At 37.0% G+C, this 22,320-nt stretch overlaps 1 protein-coding gene and 1 long non-coding RNA gene across 8 annotated transcripts in view; one reads left to right on the top strand and one right to left on the bottom strand.

The window, feature by feature from the left end:
• The window catches only part of LOC117409030 (spindlin-Z), a 23,946-nt gene extending 5,723 nt beyond the window's left edge, over positions 1 to 18,223 (bottom strand). Inside the window, exons 1-6 of one of the 7 annotated variants that reach the window (XM_058991987.1) lie at positions 17,965 to 18,222; positions 12,380 to 12,454; positions 6,570 to 6,831; positions 5,520 to 5,714; positions 5,257 to 5,382; positions 166 to 419 (exon numbers count right to left, since the gene is read on the bottom strand). In XM_058991987.1, the coding sequence (XP_058847970.1) occupies positions 166 to 419; positions 5,257 to 5,372 (370 nt within the window). In that variant the 5' untranslated portion in view covers positions 5,373 to 5,382; positions 5,520 to 5,714; positions 6,570 to 6,831; positions 12,380 to 12,454; positions 17,965 to 18,222. Of the gene's footprint in view, positions 1 to 165; positions 420 to 5,256; positions 5,383 to 5,519; positions 5,715 to 6,569; positions 6,832 to 12,379; positions 12,455 to 17,964 lie in introns of all 7 variants that reach the window. The other 6 variants (XM_058991976.1, XM_058992001.1, XM_058991994.1 and 3 more) reach the window with 6 other exon arrangements.
• On the top strand, positions 18,215 to 22,320 carry LOC131698696 (uncharacterized). Its single transcript, XR_009307719.1, has 2 exons — positions 18,215 to 18,295; positions 18,576 to 22,320. It is a non-coding gene; the product is annotated as an uncharacterized LOC131698696 (long non-coding RNA).

Genomic DNA, 22,320 nt, shown 5'->3' with positions numbered 1-22,320 from the left:
AGCAAAATCCCCACCTTATAGACCAGTGTCTTAAAAGCAAGATCCTGTTTAATTGGATTTCTTTTGTTCTACTGAATTGTATTAAAAGACAAACTGTACCTAAAAATTGGCAAGGCCAAAAAAACACCACAAAAAAAAAAATAAAACAAATAAAAAGCACCTTACCTATTCTGTCTGGCAGAACCTCGAGACCTTGAACCCTGTCATCTTTGTGAAGCTCAAGTCCATAGACACAGTCAAATCCATCGTATTTAATCAAGTAGAGAGAGGGGTTAACTGGAACCTGATCTAGAACGGTTCCCTTCCATTGTGTTACAGGTCCACTTCCTTCTTTCCAACCATGTTGTATTCTACACCCAACAATATTCCGCCGGGGCTGAGAAACAGGCTTGCTGGGCCCCACATTGTTGCGATGCTTTCTGTATCAAATGTAGAAATTAAAACAATTTTAAAACAGAATTTTAAACTGAAAAAAATACAAATAAATACATGACATGGTATTCACAGTAATTGAATTCCATACCTCTTTTTTTTTTAGCATACTTTACAAGGCGTTTTTATTGTTAATAACAAAAAACAAAAACCTAGTGCTTGACTCTATTTATTTTAAACCAAGAGTCTATGCCTCAGTGTTCCTTCCTTGTTACTATGCATCACTGCATGAGATTCAAATCATTCTAAAGCCAAAACACTTTTGCAGATTGCAAGTGGAGTGCAATCATTTTACAGGGAAAGCCCTTGCAAAATAAATCCCAGAGACACACTAAGAATAAAATATCAGTCTTGCTTCATTAAGCATTTAAAGGATTGGAAATGTGTAAAATGTTTATTCTAAAAAAAATACTTTATATTATTATATATATATATATATATATATATATATATATATATATATATATATATATATATATACACACAAACACACACACATATATATATATATATATATATATATATATATATATATATATATGCACATATATGAATGACTGGGTGAAGAATTTGTTCTCCATTTTACCCAAAGAAATATTTTCCTAAGTGGTGACTTCCAAGACTACTGCAATATTCAATGTAGTGTTGTACAGAAACCTATTTAAGGGTAAAATGAAGAGAAAATATAAAACTCAGATAAGAGACATATAGCTGATATTTTGCATTGTGTGATTTTATTTCTAGTTTCTCACACTGAATGAAAATATGACTGTGTCAGGTTTATATCACCAAGTGTTTTTTTTTTCCCCCGTTTTATTTTCATTTTCTTGATCTTTTCAAAACGTCTCCATAAATTCTTCCATCACTGGACTGAACCTCATTGTTTCCAAGTTCTCGTCATTGTCTGGTTGAATGTCCACGTCTTGAAGTTGTTATTTATTCATTGTCTGGTTGAATGTCCACGTCTTGAAGTTGTTATTTCTTCATTGTCTGGTTGAATGTCCACGTCTTGAACTTGTTATTTCTTCATTGTCTGGTTGAATGTCCACGTCTTGAACTTGTTATTTCTTCATTGTCTGGTTGAATGTCCACGTCTTGAAGTTGTTATTTCTTCATTGTCTGGTTGAATGTCCACGTCTTGAACTTGTTATTTCTTCATTGTCTGGTTGAATGTCCACGTCTTGAACTTGTTATTTCTTCATTGTCTGGTTGAATGTCCACGTCTTGAACTTGTTATTTCTTCATTGTCTGGTTGAATGTCCACGTCTATTTTGAATTTGATATTTCTTCTGTTGTACTGTGCTTGTCGTGGAGTGATAGTAGCTGTGGTTTGTTTTTAAATGAAGCTGCCAACTAGGGAGCATCATGACATAGGAACATGTATGTTATAGTAATACATTTATTGCACATACCTACATTATTATTATTATTATTATTTATTTCTTAGCAGACGCCCTTATCCAGGGCGACTTACAATTGTTACAAGATATCACATTATTTTTACATACAATTACCCATTTATACAGTTGGGTTTTTACTGGAGCAATCTAGGTAAAGTACCTTGCTCAAGGGTACAGCAGCAGTGTCCCATACCAGGGATTGAACCCACAACCCTCCGGTCAAGAGTCCAGAGCCCTAACCACTACGCCACACTGCTGCCCTAGAAGGATATATTTCTTTCAATATAGCGGTCTATTCCCATGGCAACACACACATTTGTCTTGTCTTTGGATCAATTTTATTTCGCACATATATGGGGCTATTTATGCCTTTTGTGTTTTGATAAATCACTATCTAGTTATATAATGCTTACGACTGTATTTAAGTCACTCACTCTTTTTCCATTTGTTAACTTTCTATTCAGTCGACACAGTAGATGTGTCCTAGTAATCAGAAAGAACATGTCCACTTCTATTTTTACTACACACCATAGTAAGAAAAAATTATAATTTTGTGTTATCTGACAACACATTGTCAAAACAAACCACATTTTGAAAAACTTTCATTTAGAAGTCTATCAAATTATTATTCTTTTTTATTTCTACATATCTAAAGTTTGAGTGTTTTTTTTTTTTTTTTAAGTACCAAGGATGGAGTAAACATTTCTTAGCAGTATACACACAAATGTAGTCCAATATAGGCAAATGGAGTGCATTATTTATGGAAAGTAGGTTGTTACAAGCCACTCACATGCTTTATACAACACCCTCGCTATAACGAACCTGTTGGGGTCCAAGCCTTTTGTTCATTATATCGAGGGGTTCATTATAGCGAAAGGACAATCAAAATGAACGATAAACTGTTGGAGTAAGTTAATGAGAGGAGATTGTGAATAAAAACAGAATTAAATGTACCTGTTCGTCTTGTGTTTAGTATTCTGCCTTTGCTTTATCCTATTCGTTAAAGAATTAAAATGCAAATCCTGAATTGAAGCTGAACTTTTATTCAAAATCAATCTGACATGAATCATTTCAAAGTGCACCAAATCTTAATCCAACACGCAAGAATCCCAAACTGAGCTTTTATTCAAAATCAACCCGACATGAAAAGTTCATCAGATCCTCCAAGTTTTTGTTGTTTTTTTCTTCAATTAATTTTACTTTGCCGCATGGTTGCTGAACAAGCCACAACCTATATTCACGACAGAGATATGCCTGTGTTTTTTACCCTAAACGATAAATATAGTTTCTAGCTTTGTTGCAACATAAAATTTTTGTTTCAGAGGCGTAGTTACACAGCGAGTATTTATTAAGACAAAAGAGCTGACTTCACTGCGGAGGCGGCATCCCGTGTGTACAGACCGGGATGTTGACAGTGTGTGAGACAATTACGTTTTGAAGAACACTTTTTTTCTTTTTTAAAATCATTATCACTGTTATTATCCAAGACAAGTTTACCTTGTTTTGTATTTTCCAGACCAAGAAAAATGTCTTGTCATTCTTAAATGTTTGAAAATAAATTCTAAGGAAGGCTTTCTTATTGAGTTTATGGGTTCTTAGTCAACATATTTCTTCTCTAGGACCACATCAGCATATTTAACCCTTTGCGGTCCTATGTCGGACCTGGTCCGACATTGCAATTTTCCCTTTCCGGTCCAATGTCGGACATCAAAAAGACGCAAAAAACAGGTCTCTAGTCGTTTTTTCTCCGGAAAAAGCTGAGAAAAACCATTCAATGGCTGAGTGAGATCGATAGGAGCCGAGAGAAGCCGAAAAAAAAAAAAGAGGGGGGGCGTATCTCATGAATACAGATAGCCCCGGCATCACATAGATAACACGAACATAAACAAACAATATAGCTGCTTCTGCATCCAGCGCTCAAAGAAGATCACAGACGTTTGCAAAGCTTTTTTAGAGGTTATAGTAATAAAATAATGACTTGGATTGCATTATTGAGGAGTTTGGTGATAAAACGAGTAATCAGGAGATGATTTACTATAAAGAGGTATGTGAAAAAAACAGCGAACAAGGGGTGGGGCGGGGCTGGAGATGCAGTACTGAGTGTCCTGTTGATATGCAGTGCCTTTTAAACCTGTTTTGCTGTGAAAAAAAATAATTTTAAACAGCGCGTCTAAAATAAACTGCGCGTTCGAAAATAAATTGGACCTGACATGCCTGAGACGCGCTGAATAAATGGACCGCAAAGGGTTAATGTGGTTAATATAGGATGAGACATAACAAAGTATATCAAGACTACCTGACAAATACTACTTAATTACCTGTAGTGATATGTAAGAAATGAGTCTCGCTGACTTTTTAATACTTGTTTTACGCAAAATTTGTGGATACCCTTGTGTTCTCCCACACATGTGCAATCAATTCTAGTCAAATTAACCTTTCTGCTGCCAAGTTAGTAGGATGTTCCCAAGGTAAAAATGTCAACTTTACATCGTTCTGTTACACTTTAAAATAACGGCTGCAAATTCCTGTGAATCCCAGTGCATTAGCTGATATTCCTGTGGTGTTTCACTTAAATTAATCTGTGCCCATTTTTATTTATTTTCAGGACTACAAAAATGATAATAAAACAACAAACCATCCTTTGAAACTACTGATTTTCATATGAATCTGCGGCCATTATTTTAAACTATCTCCCATAGTTCTATTTAACACACACACACACACACACACTTTGCAGTGATAAAACCTAGATTTTGGACAGGATAAGAAAACATGTAGCAGCAACAATGCTGTCAAATTCCTATTGCTTAAAAATAACATTAGACAAATTAGATTTCTCAAATGTATTTTATACATTTATAATGGGACACCGTCAAAAGTTTTCTGAAGCAGAAGTCTGAAAAAATTCTCGTTTAAGAGTTCCATCTTGACCTGTATTTTAAACCTACCTTTGTAAAACTTTATCGCTGCTCACAAGATTATCAAGCTCTAAACGTGACCAGAAATAGTCACATTTATTTTACACACTGTTGCAATCTTTATTTGTAACTATATATTTATAATAAAATCTCCTGTCATTGGTAAAGTACACGAGGACATCCTCATGAAAAAAGCGCTGGAACATTTTATCTTTTATTATATATTTTTGTCCCTGTCTAATCTATGGACATCTCTCTAGTGTACTAACACTGTTGACTTAGCTAGTCAAAGTGGTGTAAAAAGACTGACTATTCTTTTGAGATGGTACAACAGTACACAGCTTTGGTCAGACAAACACCACATTATGACCCTTTTACTATCTAGGAAAACCTAAATACTATAAATGTAGGAGTAGCATTGTCATGCTGAAATTACGATAGCTTTGTTTTCAGCTGTATTCCATTACACTGTCACAGCAAAATAAAATAAAATGTTCCAGACTTACTTGTGGGAACCTTTTTTCTTCATCATACTTGCAGAAACACCTGTGTGCCCTAAAATTGAAGAAATATGAACGCCAGGGGTGAATAAACTGCACACCACATCAAGGTATATCAGCATCACACAGAACCTGTGCCAAGGGAATACATAACCCAATACAGCTGTCAGTACAGTATCATGAAAAAGAAGGTCATGTTTGTAAAACAGCTAACAAACAGTTTTATCAAAGTAATACAAATGGCATTGCTTAAAATATTGAGAAATTACTTTGTAGTGTGGTCGAGAGTTCCCCTCTAAATATGTACAGAATACAATCTGTACTCCAAAACGGGATCAACCAGCATCCGACATCCAGAGAGGGAAATTAAACATGTCTGTTTGACCTCCGTTTGAGAGCCTCTGTAGTTGTGAGTGTATAATGGCCCACCGAAACACACTGGAACTCCACGTTTGCAGCAAAAACTTAAAAACAAAAAATCAGATTTGGGCCTTAACACCAGCTGAATTAATTAGAAGGGAACTAAATTACATAAAACAAGTTATTTGGTCACAGTTCAAGTGACTGCAGTTTTTAGGCACAAAATAAAAATCTTGCCATTGTTTATTCAATGGAGCCTTCTAGTTTCTAGTGCACAGCAACGCCACTTTGCATGCAACGCGAGAGCCAAATGGCACAACATGCCACCTGAAACACGGAAGATCAATACTAGGTGGTCCTGTAACACAGATGGTTTATAACTCGCGGCTGCCATCAGCGATGTTGGATTTCATTGTGGTCTTTGGGCAGTCGCCATCGTCTATGTTCATGCATACAGTATACTGTGTAAAAAATGAAACGTGGCAGCGAAAGGGTTCATTTTTAGTGGACTAGAAGAAATCTACATTGAATCACAAACCTACAGTAAACTTATTTTACCTACCTCAAAACACAGATCTCAGGGTTAACAGAAAAGTAGTGACCCCCAACCATGAGCTTGGGAATAACGAAAACAACTACGGTAAATTTGAAAGCCCATAGTCAAGACAGAATACTCTCTAATTCTTGAGGCTTAAGCCAACAACAAATGTCTTTAAAAACTGGGCTAAGAAAGTTGTGTCTCTCTCCCCCCCCCCCCCCCAAATTCCTTAAGACTAACACAACTCAAAATTGATCACCCATCTGTACCCTGTTCACCAATTTATCAACGGTAATGTCCGACCAGTTTTCTTTCCTTGTTTAGTCCCATTCATACCAGAATTGCCACAATTCAACTTGCATATTTTGATATGGATCACTATTGAATTTGTTTTCAAGAAACACACAAAAAGAGTGCCTACCTGCATCAGCTCTGGATCTCTGGCCTGATGTCTTCCCAAATGGGGTCTTCATTCATCTGTGTTTAGATGAGCAGCAAAGCTGCCAGACTAGGGTGAAATATCAATAATAACCAATACTGAGAGGAGACTACAGCAAGAGAAAGCTAATTTTCTTTAATCCAACATGCAGACTGGCTGCATACAGTAGCGTTTCCCAGGGAGGATGCTAGATGTACAGATGGGTTTTCAAGGAGCTGCCGAGACAAGGTTCAATCCCAGGTTCCTGTAAAAGCAATAATATGACTTTGTATCCTGACTGGTACTGTAGATGAAACTAATTATATATATATATATATACACACACACACACACACACACACGTACTGTAGGCCTAAAGTTTAAATCATCTGATGCAGGAAAAACAATATTTAAAACATAATGTCATCCAACTAAATTATGAAGTTTTTGTTTATGATTAAGGCATTTTCTTCTTGTTTCAAAAACAGCAACATTGATTTTTTTGAAAGCCAGAATTTATGCATAAATAACACTGTAAAAATGTGACCCTGGATGCTTTCATCCTGACATGTGTGATCCACAAGGATAATAAATACATGTCCTTGCAAAATATTTAAATTCAGGCAAAATGTTCCAAGATATAGCCAGAAATCATGCACAAGTAAGTCACCAACTCAACAATTCCAAAAATGGAAAGCAATCTGGATAATAATAATAATAATAATAATAATAATAATAATAATAATAATAATAATAATAATAATAATAATAATATAGATAAAACAAGAATATATTTTGTTGTTTTGCTCAGTATTCTTTCCCTAGAATGAATGAATTAATAAATAAATAAATCAATCAAGTACTGCAAGTTTATTAACAATCACAACTTTTGCATTATCAAATTACAGAAAAGCCTTCTTCCCATTCTTCATATACTTAAATTGGTCCAGTCTAGGCACTTCACTTACATTTATTATTTTTGTTTCAATTCTTCTAATAACTGGGTAAAATTACAAAATAAATAAATAAATAAATAAGTCCTAGGTTCCCTGTGTTACAGTAGAGTAAATATCCCATAAAGATCCGGCAAACGGGGGGGAAAAAAAAAAAGTTTAGAACTGCAGCTCAATGTCAATGGACAGTGCTCAGTACGTCTGAAAAGGGCCACCAAAAAAACAGATGTTTATAATTCTTCTTAAAGGGGCCAAAATGCAACCATCATTCTTTCATTGCAACTTACTAAAACAATGTGATAATTGACCCTCCAATAATGCTACATTTCCATTTACACCAAAAACCCATTCATTTAAAAAAAAAAGAGAAATAAAACAAAAAGGAAAAAGAAAAAAACTCATCTTCCAATATGAAACTGCCACTGTTGCCAATTGCTCCAGTAATCTACAATTCATATGCACAAATGTTAAAACAAAAAGTCCAAAGAGGAAAACAGTAAATGGAGAATGGAAGGAGGTTACCAATAAACTAAACTATCGCTGCAGACTTGGAGCTAAAGTACAGGCTCATGTGCAGTCTCTCATTCCACCACAGTCTGCCTAGACCTGCTCTGTGCAGTCTCTCATTCCACCACAGTCAGCCTAGACCTGCTCATGTGCAGTCTCTCATTCCACCAGATAGCCTAGACCTGCTCATGTGCAGTCTCTCATTCCACCACAGTCAGCCTAGACCTGCTCATGTGCAGTCTCTCATTCCACCAGTCAGCCTAGACCTGCTCTGTGCAGTCTCTCATTCCACCACAGTCAGCCTAGACCTGCTCATGGGCAGTCTCTCATTCCACCACAGCCAGCCTAGACCTGCTCATGTGCAGTCTCTCATTCCACCACAGTCAGCCTAGACCTGCTCATGTGCAGTCTCTCATTCCTCCAGTCAGCCTAGACCTGCTCATGTGCAGTCTCTCATTCCACCAGTCAGCCTAGACCTGCTCTGTGCAGTCTCTCATTCCACCACAGTCAGCCTAGACCTGCTCATGGGCAGTCTCTCATTCCACCACAGCCAGCCTAGACCTGCTCATGTGCAGTCTCTCATTCCACCACAGTCTGCCTAGACCTGCTCACGTGCAGTCTCTCATTCCACCACAGTCAGCCTAGACTGCTCATGTGCAGTCTCTCATTCCACCACAGTCTGCCTAGACCTGCTCACGTGCAGTCTCTCATTCCACCAGTCTGCCTAGACCTGCTGTGAAGTCTCTCATTCATATAAATTGACAGATTATATTATCTCATTGTATATTTCAGACCACATTTCTCTGGTTCTACATTTTGATTTCTTTATTTTTTTTTCCTTTTTGATTTGGATTTTTTTTTAATTGGTATTTATTTATTAGGTTATATCTTTTTTTCACCTCTCCCCATTTCTCTCTAGGATTTCACAGTAATTATTAGGGGTTTGGGGGGGGGGGGGGGGGGTGTTTGATTTCTACTGTATAGCTGTAAAAAAAAGATTTTTTTACAGTTAAGAGTTATTGGATTTAATTTATTTTTCATTTGATGCATTTTAAATTGATACGGCTTTACAATTTATTTTTTTATTTTTATTTTTTTTAATTGAATTATCCTCTCACAACACACATCGCATTTGTATAAGGTATACATTTTATTATTGCATTTTTTTCAATTTATAATTTGTACTGGGCAGTGGAGGTTTTATTTTGGTCAGTATGGGATTAAACTATACAAACTCTGTGAGAGCTCCACTGGGTGCACTCATTGGTTCACAGTGTTCTCAGATTGAGCCGCCTGGCTGCCCCCCATGGTGCCAGACCACTGAGAGAATTGTGTGGGATATGGTTTTTCCCCTCCTAACCCTGCGCTACCATTTGTACGTAGATAATTTCTGCACAGGAATCCCTCTGTTTAGGGCCTTGAACACATCCCAAACTATGGCTTGTGGCACAAGACCAAACAGGAAGGGATTTCCTCGTCAACTGGTAGGCAAGAAACGTGGCGAAATCAGTGCTCTGCGCTGTGAGCAGTCTAGGGCCTGTAAAAGCCTGAAAAGCTATATAAAAGGTGCACATATTTGGTATTTTTGAATTTGGGACAATCGGGGCAATTCAAAACCACTGTCCTTTTTAAAAGTGGAACAAAAGATGTCAGATTCACAGGTCCAAATATAAGGAGAAACAATAGATTTTTGCTATATACAGTGGCATTACCTCAAATTGCAGAAGGATTATGGGTAACACACCATTGACATGCAAGGTCATGTTACCCATTTTTAAAATCCTTATTTTGTTCAGTTTTAAAAAAAGTATACTTATGCCAGGGTATCTCATTCTTTAGCGGCATACTGGGGTGGGTGCTATGGACCGTGGGCTGCATATTTCGAAGTGGAAAAGTCAAAGTTGCCTGGTGTCTGTCTAGAGCAAGTAAACCGCCCAAAACCAACGAAAAGATGCACACATAGGTACAGGCACATCCGGCAGCTTAAAAGTTTCTACATTCTTATACCAAACATTAGCATTTTTGGGACTAAATGTGATGCAGGTATAATACATTTTATGAAAAAGTAGCATTTTGTTTACAATAACAGCTGTATTTTGTGATCACATGACCAATAAACCACAAAAACTTGGCACCAATAGAAACTTCAGAATCTGAAAAAAAAAATTGATGTAAAACAAATTCATAAAATGCCTCTAGCACAGGGAATTACCAGGGCCTTAGCAAAGAAGGGATTACTGAAGACATAAGAGTGCATGTCTGCGTGAACAGACAATCTCAAAATATCAGATTATATATCTGAAAAAACAAAAACAAACAGAAATATACGTCCACACCACCAGCTCTTTACAGTAAACAACAAACTATTCCACTACAATCAGCACTCTTTTGGTTTGTAGTGGGAAGCAAAGTACACATGCGTTAATGGCATAAAATAAATACTATTTACCATGTAAATACAGAATGAAAGGAATAAAAGAATTCCGTTTGCATGTATACAGAGCATTCTGAATATTCTAGTATTCCAAATACTTAATATTCTGAATACTTGTGCCATGTAAAACGTACTGAATGTATCTTTAGGGATCATTTCAACCATAATGTTCATTATTTGCTCCTTTGTGGAGTGCATTTGGTGGAGCAAGCTATAGGCCTAATGGTTCGTTGTGATTTACCGGTAATACTGCTGCTTGTGCAAGGCATACTCTCAGTCTCACAGTCAACAGAGCCCGAGGCTTGTGGCTGGACCTCTCTCTGTGGGTAGGTGGATACATGCTTGTATGACATTGTAGGTGGTGATTGTCCCTACTTTGTTCATACAGCTCAGTCTTTTATTGCAAAGTGTGAATTTTACTGTTTTAGTGACTACTTTGGTAAAATGTTCCCAAACAAAACGTTTTATTTAATTTTTTTTTTTTTCAAATCAGACTGGAATTATTTTATTGGCTGCAATCTCCCTCATGTTCCATTTCGCATCGGCTTGCTTATTAATATTAACCACAGCAGTTCAAGGCTAATTATACCATGACCGCCGACAATACCGCATTGTACGATCTCTATTCTTTTGTGTAAAATACCTCCATTTTGTAGTCTCTCATATTAATTTAATTGAAAAAGTGTACACGTGCAATGGTGCATTCCAACCACCTCCGTTACCCATAGCTACAGTTTTGGTATCACCCTGCACTTAAGAATGCCTGTTTGTTTTTTTTGTTTTGTTTTTTTAAAATCTCTGTCAGGAGTAATTTAGAGACATAGAAAGAAAACAGTGATTTATTAATGTTATTTATTAATAATACGCTGTGCAGCAGCAGCAGGCTTAGCGTGGTTAATGGGTCTTTTCAGACCATTAATACGTGTTACAATAAAAGACAGGATTATATTTGAAGACGATTACATGTGCCCATCCCTAGTAAACACGAGTGTGATCCATTACATACAACACAACCTCAAAGGGGAAAGCTTGATGGGAGGAGCACACGGTCAGGAAGTCTAAAGGCTGCTACACACCAGACGCGATGCAGCATGCGAAACTGTGCAGCGATGCGGCAAAATGAACAGAACCTATACTTTTGGGAAATTTCTTTCACACCACACGCAACGTGACAGGCGACTCAGGAGCTGCACCAGGGCGGCGCAAAATAAATGGGATTGAATCATATTGTTGTGATTTGTCGCACATCAACTAGGGCATTGAGCAATCAGAGAACAGCTTTAATGCACGTGGTCCAGCAAGCAGTATCCAAAATGACGGAGAAAACAATAATACTTGTCGTTCAAAAAATACCCAGAGCTTTATGACAAAGGGCATCACAAGTATAAAGATACAGATTTGAAAGATTATATATGCAAGTGCATTTCGAAGGAACTGGATAAGCCTGGTACGTATGATTTATTGCCATATATGTTGAAATACTGTCAGAGAAGACACTCATAATTTTCACATCATGTTGACGAATATGTACCAGTGTTGATCATAGTTTCGTCAACAGCAATTTTGAACAGTTGTATAGATCTGGCAGTTTTGAAACCTGTCGCATCGGCTCTGGTGTCGCTTCTGGTGTGTATGACCGTGTTGCTGGGAAAATGTCTCGTCGCCATTTTTTTAAAATCGCATTGCGTCTGGTGTGTGGAGACCTTAAGACAGGCAGTGAGAGCATGCACTGACCTGCACCACTGGTAAACTCCATCAACCACAGAAATTACTGCTGCAAACAACAGCACACAGAGGTCACCTAAACCTGCAGAATGATGTCGTCTCCCTGGGAGCTTTCCATCTTTAAACAAAGTCACAGAGACTAGGAACAACTTCTCCGCCATGTGCATAGGTTCATCCAACACTTCATACTGTACCTCTATTCTGCTTGCAGGCATCATTGCCGATCCTACCTCCGCTCACTGCTCCTCTTCATACTGGTTCCAATATATCTAGATTAACAAAAACAAACTGAATAAGTATTCAAATACAACTTTCTACTGCAAATGCACAGCAGCTTTTCATTTTCTCTCTAAACGTCACTCCCAATATCTTACTGCAGTACCAAATCTGTGCATGCCCAGATAGTCAAAGCTTGATCTGCGTGAATGTACTGTATGTAACTTATATATCAGGCCTTGCAGGCATTATCTAAAATGGATGGTTGAAGTAAGCTGCTGCTGCTGCTTCTATATGCACTATGTTACAGGTATTGTGTTGGGGGCCGACAAAGAAGAAATTGAAAGTGGTGATGGCAATCTTGGTGCATCACAGCAAAATGAGACTGATCAAGTGGATCGAGGAGGAGGAAAGACAGGAGCATAGTCTGGGTAAAAGTAGGAATTTTACAGCTTCTCAGAAAAGCCTACAGACACACTGGCTGGATAAACCAACATTAAAATTACAATTAGGGCTTTCCTCAAACCAACATTAAATTACAATTAGGGCTGTGTTCGAAGGGTCGTTCACTAGCCAGGAATTTGAAGGTAGTTTTAAACCTTCAAAAGGTTCGTCAGGTGGCATTCACACACTGCTTTTTTTTTTTTTCTCTGTTAACAGGAACCGTTTGAATACTATAAAATCACACATTAAATGTCACTCACTTGCAAAAATTGGATCTTTGGATTTGTATAATGCATGTTATAAATTGTAAAATAACAGGATTTTCAATCAAATAAACAAGTAGCTATGGTGACGTCACCAGTAAATTATGCAAATTAGTATCATCGAAGGTTCGAACCTTCCTTCGGTAATGTGTCCCGAACCTTTGAAGGTCAAAATGCACCCTTCGTTGCAGCCCTAATTACAATGCTGTATGTTGTTGACTACCCAGTTATTTGGGTGGTTATACTGTATAAAATTATGTGGGAAGTTCAGTTAACAAAAGATGCTGTGTGGAAATTTTTAAATAATCAAATAAAACAGTCAGTAGTTTAAAAGTTGTGTTTATTGTATAAATTTGTTTAAATATGTCAAACATTTGATGTCGATTGTACTTTTGTATTGGAGAGTAATTTTAGTCAGATTTAATTCAGACTAATAAGCCATCCAAACCTGGAAATTATCTTGATCAATGTGCCACCGCAATTCCTGAGGTCTGGCCAAACCCCTTTTACACCTGTAAACCCAACTGATCCCAAGAGGTGGGGCCCAGCCTAGCTAGCTGAAAATATACTGTAAATTGCAGTAATATTAAATAATAAACAATAAAAATAATATTTCACCACCCTCCTGATACCATACAAGAGACATTCAATATTAATAAACAACGATATGATGGATTTTGTGTTGTGTGTGGCCACACCCAGTCAAAAATCGTGCTGGCCGGAATAAAACCGGAAGTTACGTACGAAAAGGTAAACACACATGGCGACTGCTGCTGAAAACAGAGAAGACGAAGCCTACATTTCTGAACCAGCGGCGAGGCAGTGGGATCCCACTGATCAACAGAGGGAGCGACTAAATGGGGATCGGCAAGAAATAAATCTGTGGCGGATCGGCAACATTGCATGGAGAGTGTAATTTCCAAAATTGTCATTTGTTTGACTACCAATAATATACGCTTCAGTGTCTATACTCTGTAATTAGTTTATATTAGTTTAGAGATTGTCTGTTATGGCCAATACCCATTTTTTGTCATTCTGTCTGTGATCACAGGCCACACTGTGAAATCTTTTCAAAGACGATAAATTACAAACATTACAATAATGTACAGTACACATAAGGACTGATAAGATGGCATTATATAAAGCTGATAGGACAACTTCAGCAATGAATATGGAAAAATAAACGTTTCTTTACTCACCATTAAGTCAGTGGTACAAATTTTCTGATGCAGTAAAGTTCGGATAGTTGTTTGTAATCCAGAAATACAGGTTTATACTTCAATATGGTAATGCCATAACAACTATTTACATGTTTTGTATCCTGATGATGCACACACAACAATTAAAGTCTCTACATAATTTTAAAAGTGAGTGCCGATATTGACTAAGTTTGTCAAAAATAATGAAATACTGTAACTTACTTACTCGTTACGTAAACAAGGAAATTAAGAAACAGACAACCCAGTTCACAAAACTATTTCCTCTGAGTGGTGATTCAATAGCAGTTTTGTCCCCGCCTGTGTTGTTTTAGGTGACACTAATTTTTCAGCAGCACGACAATTGCTGGATGAATCAGCTTTTCTGATAACCACGATCTTAAAAATCGCATCATAACTTCTTCGTAATCCCTTTCAGCGCGGGATTGCGGGAATCACGCATTTTCCAAGTTGCACCCGCATATCTGCAACTTTCAGTGCGGGAAAATCCTGCAGAGATATTTTAAGACACCAAGCTACTGTATTTTTCACCCAATTTAGAATGCCTGAAACGCTACAACAATCTCTAAGGGAATGGGGATCAGTGACGAAAGCACTATGAGCCGCATTCTGAGGAGTTCTGGTTAAAATAAATAAATAAATAAATAAATAAATAAATAAATAAATAAAAGTAGTGCTGGATATTTTAATTACCACAAGACTATTCTCTCGTACGTGATTCTCGGCCGCTGTCTAAGGATTATAGAAACTCTACACTGCAGTAAAAAAAAAAAAAAACATTTGACATTCACTGAAGGTCTGACTTCAACCTGACTTGTTCCTTGCTTCTAAATCCCATGCTATATTCAAGTAAGTCGCTCTCAAGATAATCACCGTTGATAAAGTGCGCGCCACAAACAACAGAATTGTTTTGGTGAACGGATTTCACAGTGAAGTCCTCTCTTTTGACTTGTACAAACTGCGCCCAGGAGCAAAATACGGTACTCTTTTTCCTTTGAATTATTATTTACTACTATTATCTCACAAACCTGTAGGCCAGACATACAGACCAAGAAATGCCTCCCTTTTGATACGTCACGTGTGACGTATTACAAAAAGGTCGTGTTTTTGGTAGGCGTGGTCCGTGATCCACATTAATCGCATTTTAGTGGCCTATAATTTATTTTTCTTTTTAAATAATAATGCTAACATTCTTAATAAACACTGCTGCATCCATTTCAGTGATAAAAAAAAAAAAAAAAACTGCAAGATACACTTTAATCTTTCCAAATCTCAGCCTTGACATATAGGACATAAAAACACATAAAAGAGAGCGTCCATTGACATCACTATCTTATCTCAGAATTCTTGCTACTGCTTATTCAAAATTCTGAAAACTTTGCAACCAATCACTTTGTATTATCATCAATCGCCAAAGAAAAAAAGAAAGCTATTTTAACTGAATTGATCTTACAACAGAGAAGGTCAAATCTTTTTTGCTTTCCACCGTCAAGGTCTCTACATTCCTAGTCTCCACAAAAACAACACCAAACAGTACTTACAGTATAAGCAGCCTCTTTGCCATGACACACGTGTTCAGTATAAATTTAAAAGGACTGCCACTGACCAACGTGTTCACATGTATTTACAGTTTGCAGGTTTCAGCAATTAGTACTGTATGTATATTTAGTGACATGCTCATGCAGAGGGATTTCTAACAAAATAAATAAACAGAGGTGGTTTAAACTTAATTGAATTATATTGTTCACTTGGCTCAGTCAAGGACATCAGGTTTGATGCTTTGCCTCAGATTTTTTGATTGCTGAAATCATGTAACGGTCATCGCATTACAACACATTAAATTCAGGTGATTTGTATATTATTAAGCACCCCTGGATAACTTTTGTACCTTCTCGATAGAGTTTAAATTTTAGTTACAACTATAAGAAAAAGTGGAGAATTGGTTGCCTGTCATGTGAACAGCAGGCTAGTAAAGTGTAATGAAATGCACAGTAAGCAGCAGGTCTTCAATACCGCAATCTTAGTGCACAGTAGGTTGACTGTACTAGCTAAAATTGATAATTTCTATTGATGCGTCTCAAAAATATTTAAAAACTGATTGAATCAAAAAACTTAAGTAACCTGATGCTATTTGACATCTATTTTGAATACCACCAGTATATCAAATAAAATGCATAAGCGGATACTATACTATATCATTAAATGTGCAGCAATACCTAACCCCACTTCTCTATGAATCTAGAATGTATTCGACTACATCTGTAAACATTTTGACCTACTCTACAGATATGAACAGAGGAGATATATCTCCAGTCAACCGTAACCCAAAGTGTTTATCATACTGCCAACAGAAGACAACTATGGTCACAATCTTCCTAAATATATTAAGAAAAAAAATGCCAAGTCTAAAACTATGGGGCAAAATTTAGGGAAACAATAGTTTTATAACTGCCAAATCCATATTCATAGTTGTGCCCCTCCCCCCCCAGAAAAATAACTGTACATATCTGTCAGTATATCTGTGGGGTCAACAGATCATACTATGGGAAAATTGGAATTGTATGCAAAAATGGGGCGTGCAAAATGTCCTCAAGTATGTGTTCATCAGTCTGCAAAAATAAAAGCTTTAGTGAAACAGTGTATTTAGCACTTTGGGAACTTAATACATTGGGTAACAGTAAGGGAAACATATTGGCAAGGAGGGTTCCAAGAATGTGGACTTCAATTGTTCTGCTGTTTGACAGCACCTCCTCACCGGCAACACAAACGTTAGCTTTCATGTCACCATCTTACCAGTATGTCAAAAATCACTAAACGCTGAAAAATGCATGCATGGCTCGTGTACCTGTACAAAAATCACTGTAAATGGTTAAAAATCAAATCAGTAGTTAGGTCAGCTATGATTTACTGTACCTACTTTGACCTTTAGCTTGAGCATTACATTAGTGTTTGATTACCAAATTATCAAAAAACGTTATTGGTACCACAACTATACTCTTGTTTATTTTTTTTTCTAATTGTTGCTATTTATGGGTTAATAAAAATATATCACTAGTGTTATTTTCCCCACTTTGTTTGAATAGAAATCTTTTCACATAAAAACAAGTCCCTCAATGACCGTTTTATCCATAGTGTTTTATTTTTCACAAGGACACATATTCAAAACAATGCTTGCTGAACTTCCTCACACTCAGGCATCTGTCTGCCAACGTTTTTGCTGCATTCTATGAAAAAAACACCAAGAACAAAAACACTAATCTCGAGTATGCTTATCTACAGCTTTTCTAGAGGGACAGACTTAAAATAGGGAAACTGGCAGGTTAATTAATGATTTGCATTAAGTTGACAGAAAATATAGAATACAGAATTGTTATAAAGCTAAAAAAAAAAAAAAAAAAAAAAAATACCACCGCCTGCAACAGCAGCCAGTGTTTTTATTACAGCAGCAGCAGCGTCAATGTCAGCCATGTTGCTCCACTATTTACAAACCCCGCAGCAGCAGAGACCAGCAGAACGGCACAGTCGAACAAAGGAAGGACTGTACTCCCTCACATGAAACACATTTTAAATGAACACAAAACTACATAAACAACCCCCTTTTCCACAGAACCACATACACACAAACACCTCTCAATCTACCTTTCAGTGATTTCCTGTGACCATATTCCCTTATCAATATTTCGTGTCGCTTACCCGCTGCTTTGTTAAATATATATAGCTTATTTCGTCTGCCGCTCTCCCCAGTCTCAGCCTCCGTTTGCAGGCAACTCAGATAGATTCCACGGCCGAACCCTCCCCTTCTTTTTGCCAGATTGTGAGATCACCAATTCAATTGGTTGGCGCGCTGGAATCACCTTTCCTGCTAAATAGTGAGTGATTTTTCACTGTTTGAAGCGGCCTGGTCTGCGTCTGTTTCACATTTGAATGCGACAGGAAAGGGAACTAGCTTTGGAGCATGCGCTCATTTGGGGTGAGCAAATTATAACAATTCACGTTGGTTTAAATTCAGATTTTTGCAATTATAAAACGTGCTCGTATATTTTTGAAGAAGTGCAGTTTTAATGACATGACATGACATTTATATTCCAAAGTAAACTTGTCATATTTCAAAGTTTTTCAACCTGGATTAATGGCCTTTGGATAAAAAAAAAAAGTAATTGCACAACTGTGGGATGTAAACTGTATGTCACTAATGTATATTGTTTTTATATTGTCTTGTAAGAATCTGTTCTGTCATTTTGATATTACAGGAACCAGAGATATTGCTTATGAAGAAAGGGATACCGTTTCTGCTTGACCATGAAGCTCCTCACCACATGGGACAGAGACTTTGCTGCGCCAAAAGGTTAAAGCTTTCCTATTTTGTTTAACATATAAATTAAAGAGAAAAAAAAAATATGTCAAACAGGGAAACTGAATAGTTTTAAAACTATTGGATCATAGTCCAGCTTTTCTAATTGGATAATGAATGTAAATTGTAGGTCATATTGCCTTATTTTAACAATACAAACAGGCAAGTAATCTAAGTAATTACTTTAAGACAACAAATTCAAAGACACTCTGACCAGTTTTCCTATAAAGGTTCCTTTAATCCAGGTAATTTATTCATGAACTAAACCACACCTGTGTAAGCATAAGCCTTAACACCTTTGCTTCAAAGGAAGATTTCTTGGCAAACCTGATAACCACCCAGACTCCCTGGCCCCACAGATGTTTTGGAAGGGCTAATGGAACAATAGTAAATGGAAAAGACATTTAGGAACATTTAAATATTTCAAACAAAATAAGTAATAAGGAAAGTTCATAGAAATTAAGAAGACACTGAGACTAGATAAAGATATCCTGAATCAAACAAATAAGTAATAAATCTGATAACATTAAGAATAACTAAAATGAACTAAATTAAACCTCTGATCTGCCAGCATTTAACCATACCATGTTATGTACCAAAAGAAAGGTACATTTTATAGGGAGGTATAAATTAGACCTAATATAAACTAGGAGTGATATGTCAAGTTTTATTTCCTAAAAAAGTTATAATCATTCAGAAATTAATACATACACAAAGAAGACAGTGCTTAACACCTTTAATACTCTGATGTGTCAACTCTGATATGAACTAGCCAATCAGAAACTTTCCAAAATCATATAAAAACCAGAGCTTTAGCCACTAAAATTGTTCTTCAAAAATGGCTTCCAAGCTCATTGCTGCATCCAGAGAATGTGAGCGGAGCGGTGACAAAACTTCGTTCAGTGCTCATAATATCCACTCCGCTGTTTCTTTCATTCCATTCCACTGCTTGCGATTCCCCCTTCAGACAAAATAGGCATGCTCCGCTCCACTCCGCTCACTCTGCACCAGTCTCCAAAAATGGCTTCCAAGCTGTTATTGTTTTACAGCAGCCGTCAAATTGCTACACGGAGGAATCCAGTCTTGCTGCCATAAGTCCTTACTGCTTTAGCTAGAAAATGCTAACTATACTACAGAAACTTCACACAAGTATAACTTAACATTAATGCTTCTTAAGGTTACCTAAAAAGAGAGATGAGCCATGGTATAGAGTTAAAATCCATGCATGTATGTGATTATGTAGGTAGAATTGCCACACCCCTTTTATACATTTCACAATATCAGCCTTTCTGCAAATATGAAGAGCAGCGGACAACAACTGGAATTGCCAGCTGTAAGAACGACCAGAGAAAACACCTAAAATGATTCAATAAACTTGGAAGAAGACTTTTAAAAAGACTTAAGAAGGAGCTCCATTTCCAGGATCGCCATTGAGAAAAAAAAAGAAAATGAATAAATAATGAATTAATTGAAAGGCTGAATTGGCCTACCGGAATTTATCAAGTTTACTGGAAATATATTTGCTCTTATTAAACAAAAGCGTGAAAGGACATCACCCCGCCAAGTCATCACACACTGTATCTATGCTGCAATCTGAATTAAGCATTTTCTCCTATTGAAATAAAGAATAGAGAATTACAGAAACCATACCTGGAGAATGTAATAAATGGATTTCTCTGACTAACTAGGCAAAAACTGAGAAAAGAGAAAAGCATGTTTGCTTGTAACCTTGACTCGTTTTTCTCGAAATTCATTACTACAATAACCCAAGTTGAATTTCCACTCTGGAATTCTAGGGAGTTAACAGAAAAGATGATGGGCCCCAAATTTTATCAGTGTTGCTATGGAGATGAGGCCAGCTTATCTTCAACTCGCATTTTATCATAAATTACAGATGCTGAAGTTTAATTATAAGGATGCGTGACCTTTTACCTACTTATATGGTCCTACAATTAGATAACACATACCTTAATGTATAAATGTGAGTTTAAAAGTTGTTCTAGAAATAATTACGGTACTTTTGTTAATCTGATTGCATCGAGTACAATTTGATTTGCTGTTAGGAAACTATGAAAGAGTTCCTATTGTATTTTTGGTAACCTATGGTATTTTAGAGAATGTCTTATATGTATTTGGGAATATTGGGTTGGCAGGGAGGGGGCTGGAGTTGTAAATTGAATAAGTGATTAATTAGGCTCCAGTCACAGGTGTATAAAAGGGGTGATCACGGGTGTTAATGTTAGAATTAATGTTGTTGAAGGTACGTGTTACTGTGTCACTGTGTCGCTGTGCTGGCTTTATATCCGTGAGTTTTGTAGACCTTTTGTTTTGGTCCTTGTGCTGTTTGCTTTGTTAATGTGTTTTGTCTGTACTGTGCGATAGCGCTTCACTGCAGCTTTCTTGTCTCTGAGTCTCTCTTCCTGCTGGTAACAGTTTGGCCGTGACGCTACCCTGCCGCAGTAATACTAAAGTTTTTCTGACACACGCTGTAGTACTGGAAAATACCTTAAATGGGAAACTAAAATCTTGCTCTCAACTAGGGGTTTTAATCTTGACATTTTCTATCTACGATTGATTCATCGATCAATCACACCAGTTTGCTAGTGATATGAAATTGTATGGAAAGACAATTACAAGTAATGACTTTTAGTGACATAATCTGATATTTTCTTTTGAAGTGTACCGTTTGCTTTTCCTTCAGCCAAATGCCATCTCTAAAAGAAAAAGAGTAAAAATACATCAAGAGAGTATATATTACTGTAACTTACCAGTTGCACTACAACCTAGACTACTGTTTTTAACATATCTGCTTTTGGTATACTGTAAGCCAGGGTTTCCCAATCCTGGTCCTGGGGACCCACTGTGTCTGCTGGTTTTCTTTCTCAATTACTTAGCTAGACCCTTTTAAAACTTATTAGTCCTTATGTGAATTGCCCAAGTTGTAATCAACAACAACAGTTGAGGTCTGTGACAGCGAAAGAATGAATCTTGGTTATAAATCTCCGTCTTGACCTGTGAGGGCACTGTGTAAAGGGAACAGAGTGTCCTGGACTGGATGGCCTGACAATTAATTCCCAGGGTTAGGTTGAAGTTGGCCATCTAGAAAGGGGGCAGAGCTACGGTACACCAAGTCATCGCCCCAGAAGGGAAGCGATGTGGCAACCTTGGATTGGAGGAGAAACGGTTGCACTTGTTAACCAAGGGGGCGTGACTGACGGTATATAAGGGGACGTAGCAAGGTGATCTGTTCCTTTGTTTATGGTTAAGCTGAACCGGAAGGAGTACTGTGAATTACCGAGTAATTTGTTTGTTCTGTCATGTCTAAAAATCTACTTGTTTGTTATTATTAGATGGCTAACACGATCCGGAGCTGTCGGTTAAGGCCAGCACTAAACCTGGACAACACTGCAGCATTGTACATAGATAAATTGTATTACACCACAAGCACTATAGCACTCACTCTGGACTTGTGAGTGTGTGTGTCTTTGTGTGTGTTCTACTGTGTTTATTATTTACAAACTGTGTCTTATTATTTCAGGACTGCAACTCGTTGTTTTGGAACAGTGCAATACACATTGCTGTGTATTGCCTGGGATTATTCACCAGACCAGGATTATAAAAATAAAACCTGTTTGGATCATGAA

The sequence above is a fragment of the Acipenser ruthenus genome, chromosome 2 (assembly GCF_902713425.1).
Source record: "Acipenser ruthenus chromosome 2, fAciRut3.2 maternal haplotype, whole genome shotgun sequence".
Lineage (NCBI taxonomy): Eukaryota > Metazoa > Chordata > Actinopteri > Acipenseriformes > Acipenseridae > Acipenser > Acipenser ruthenus.
The sequence above is the reverse complement of the archived record's forward strand: the minus strand, read 5'-3'. Positions and strand labels throughout refer to the sequence as shown.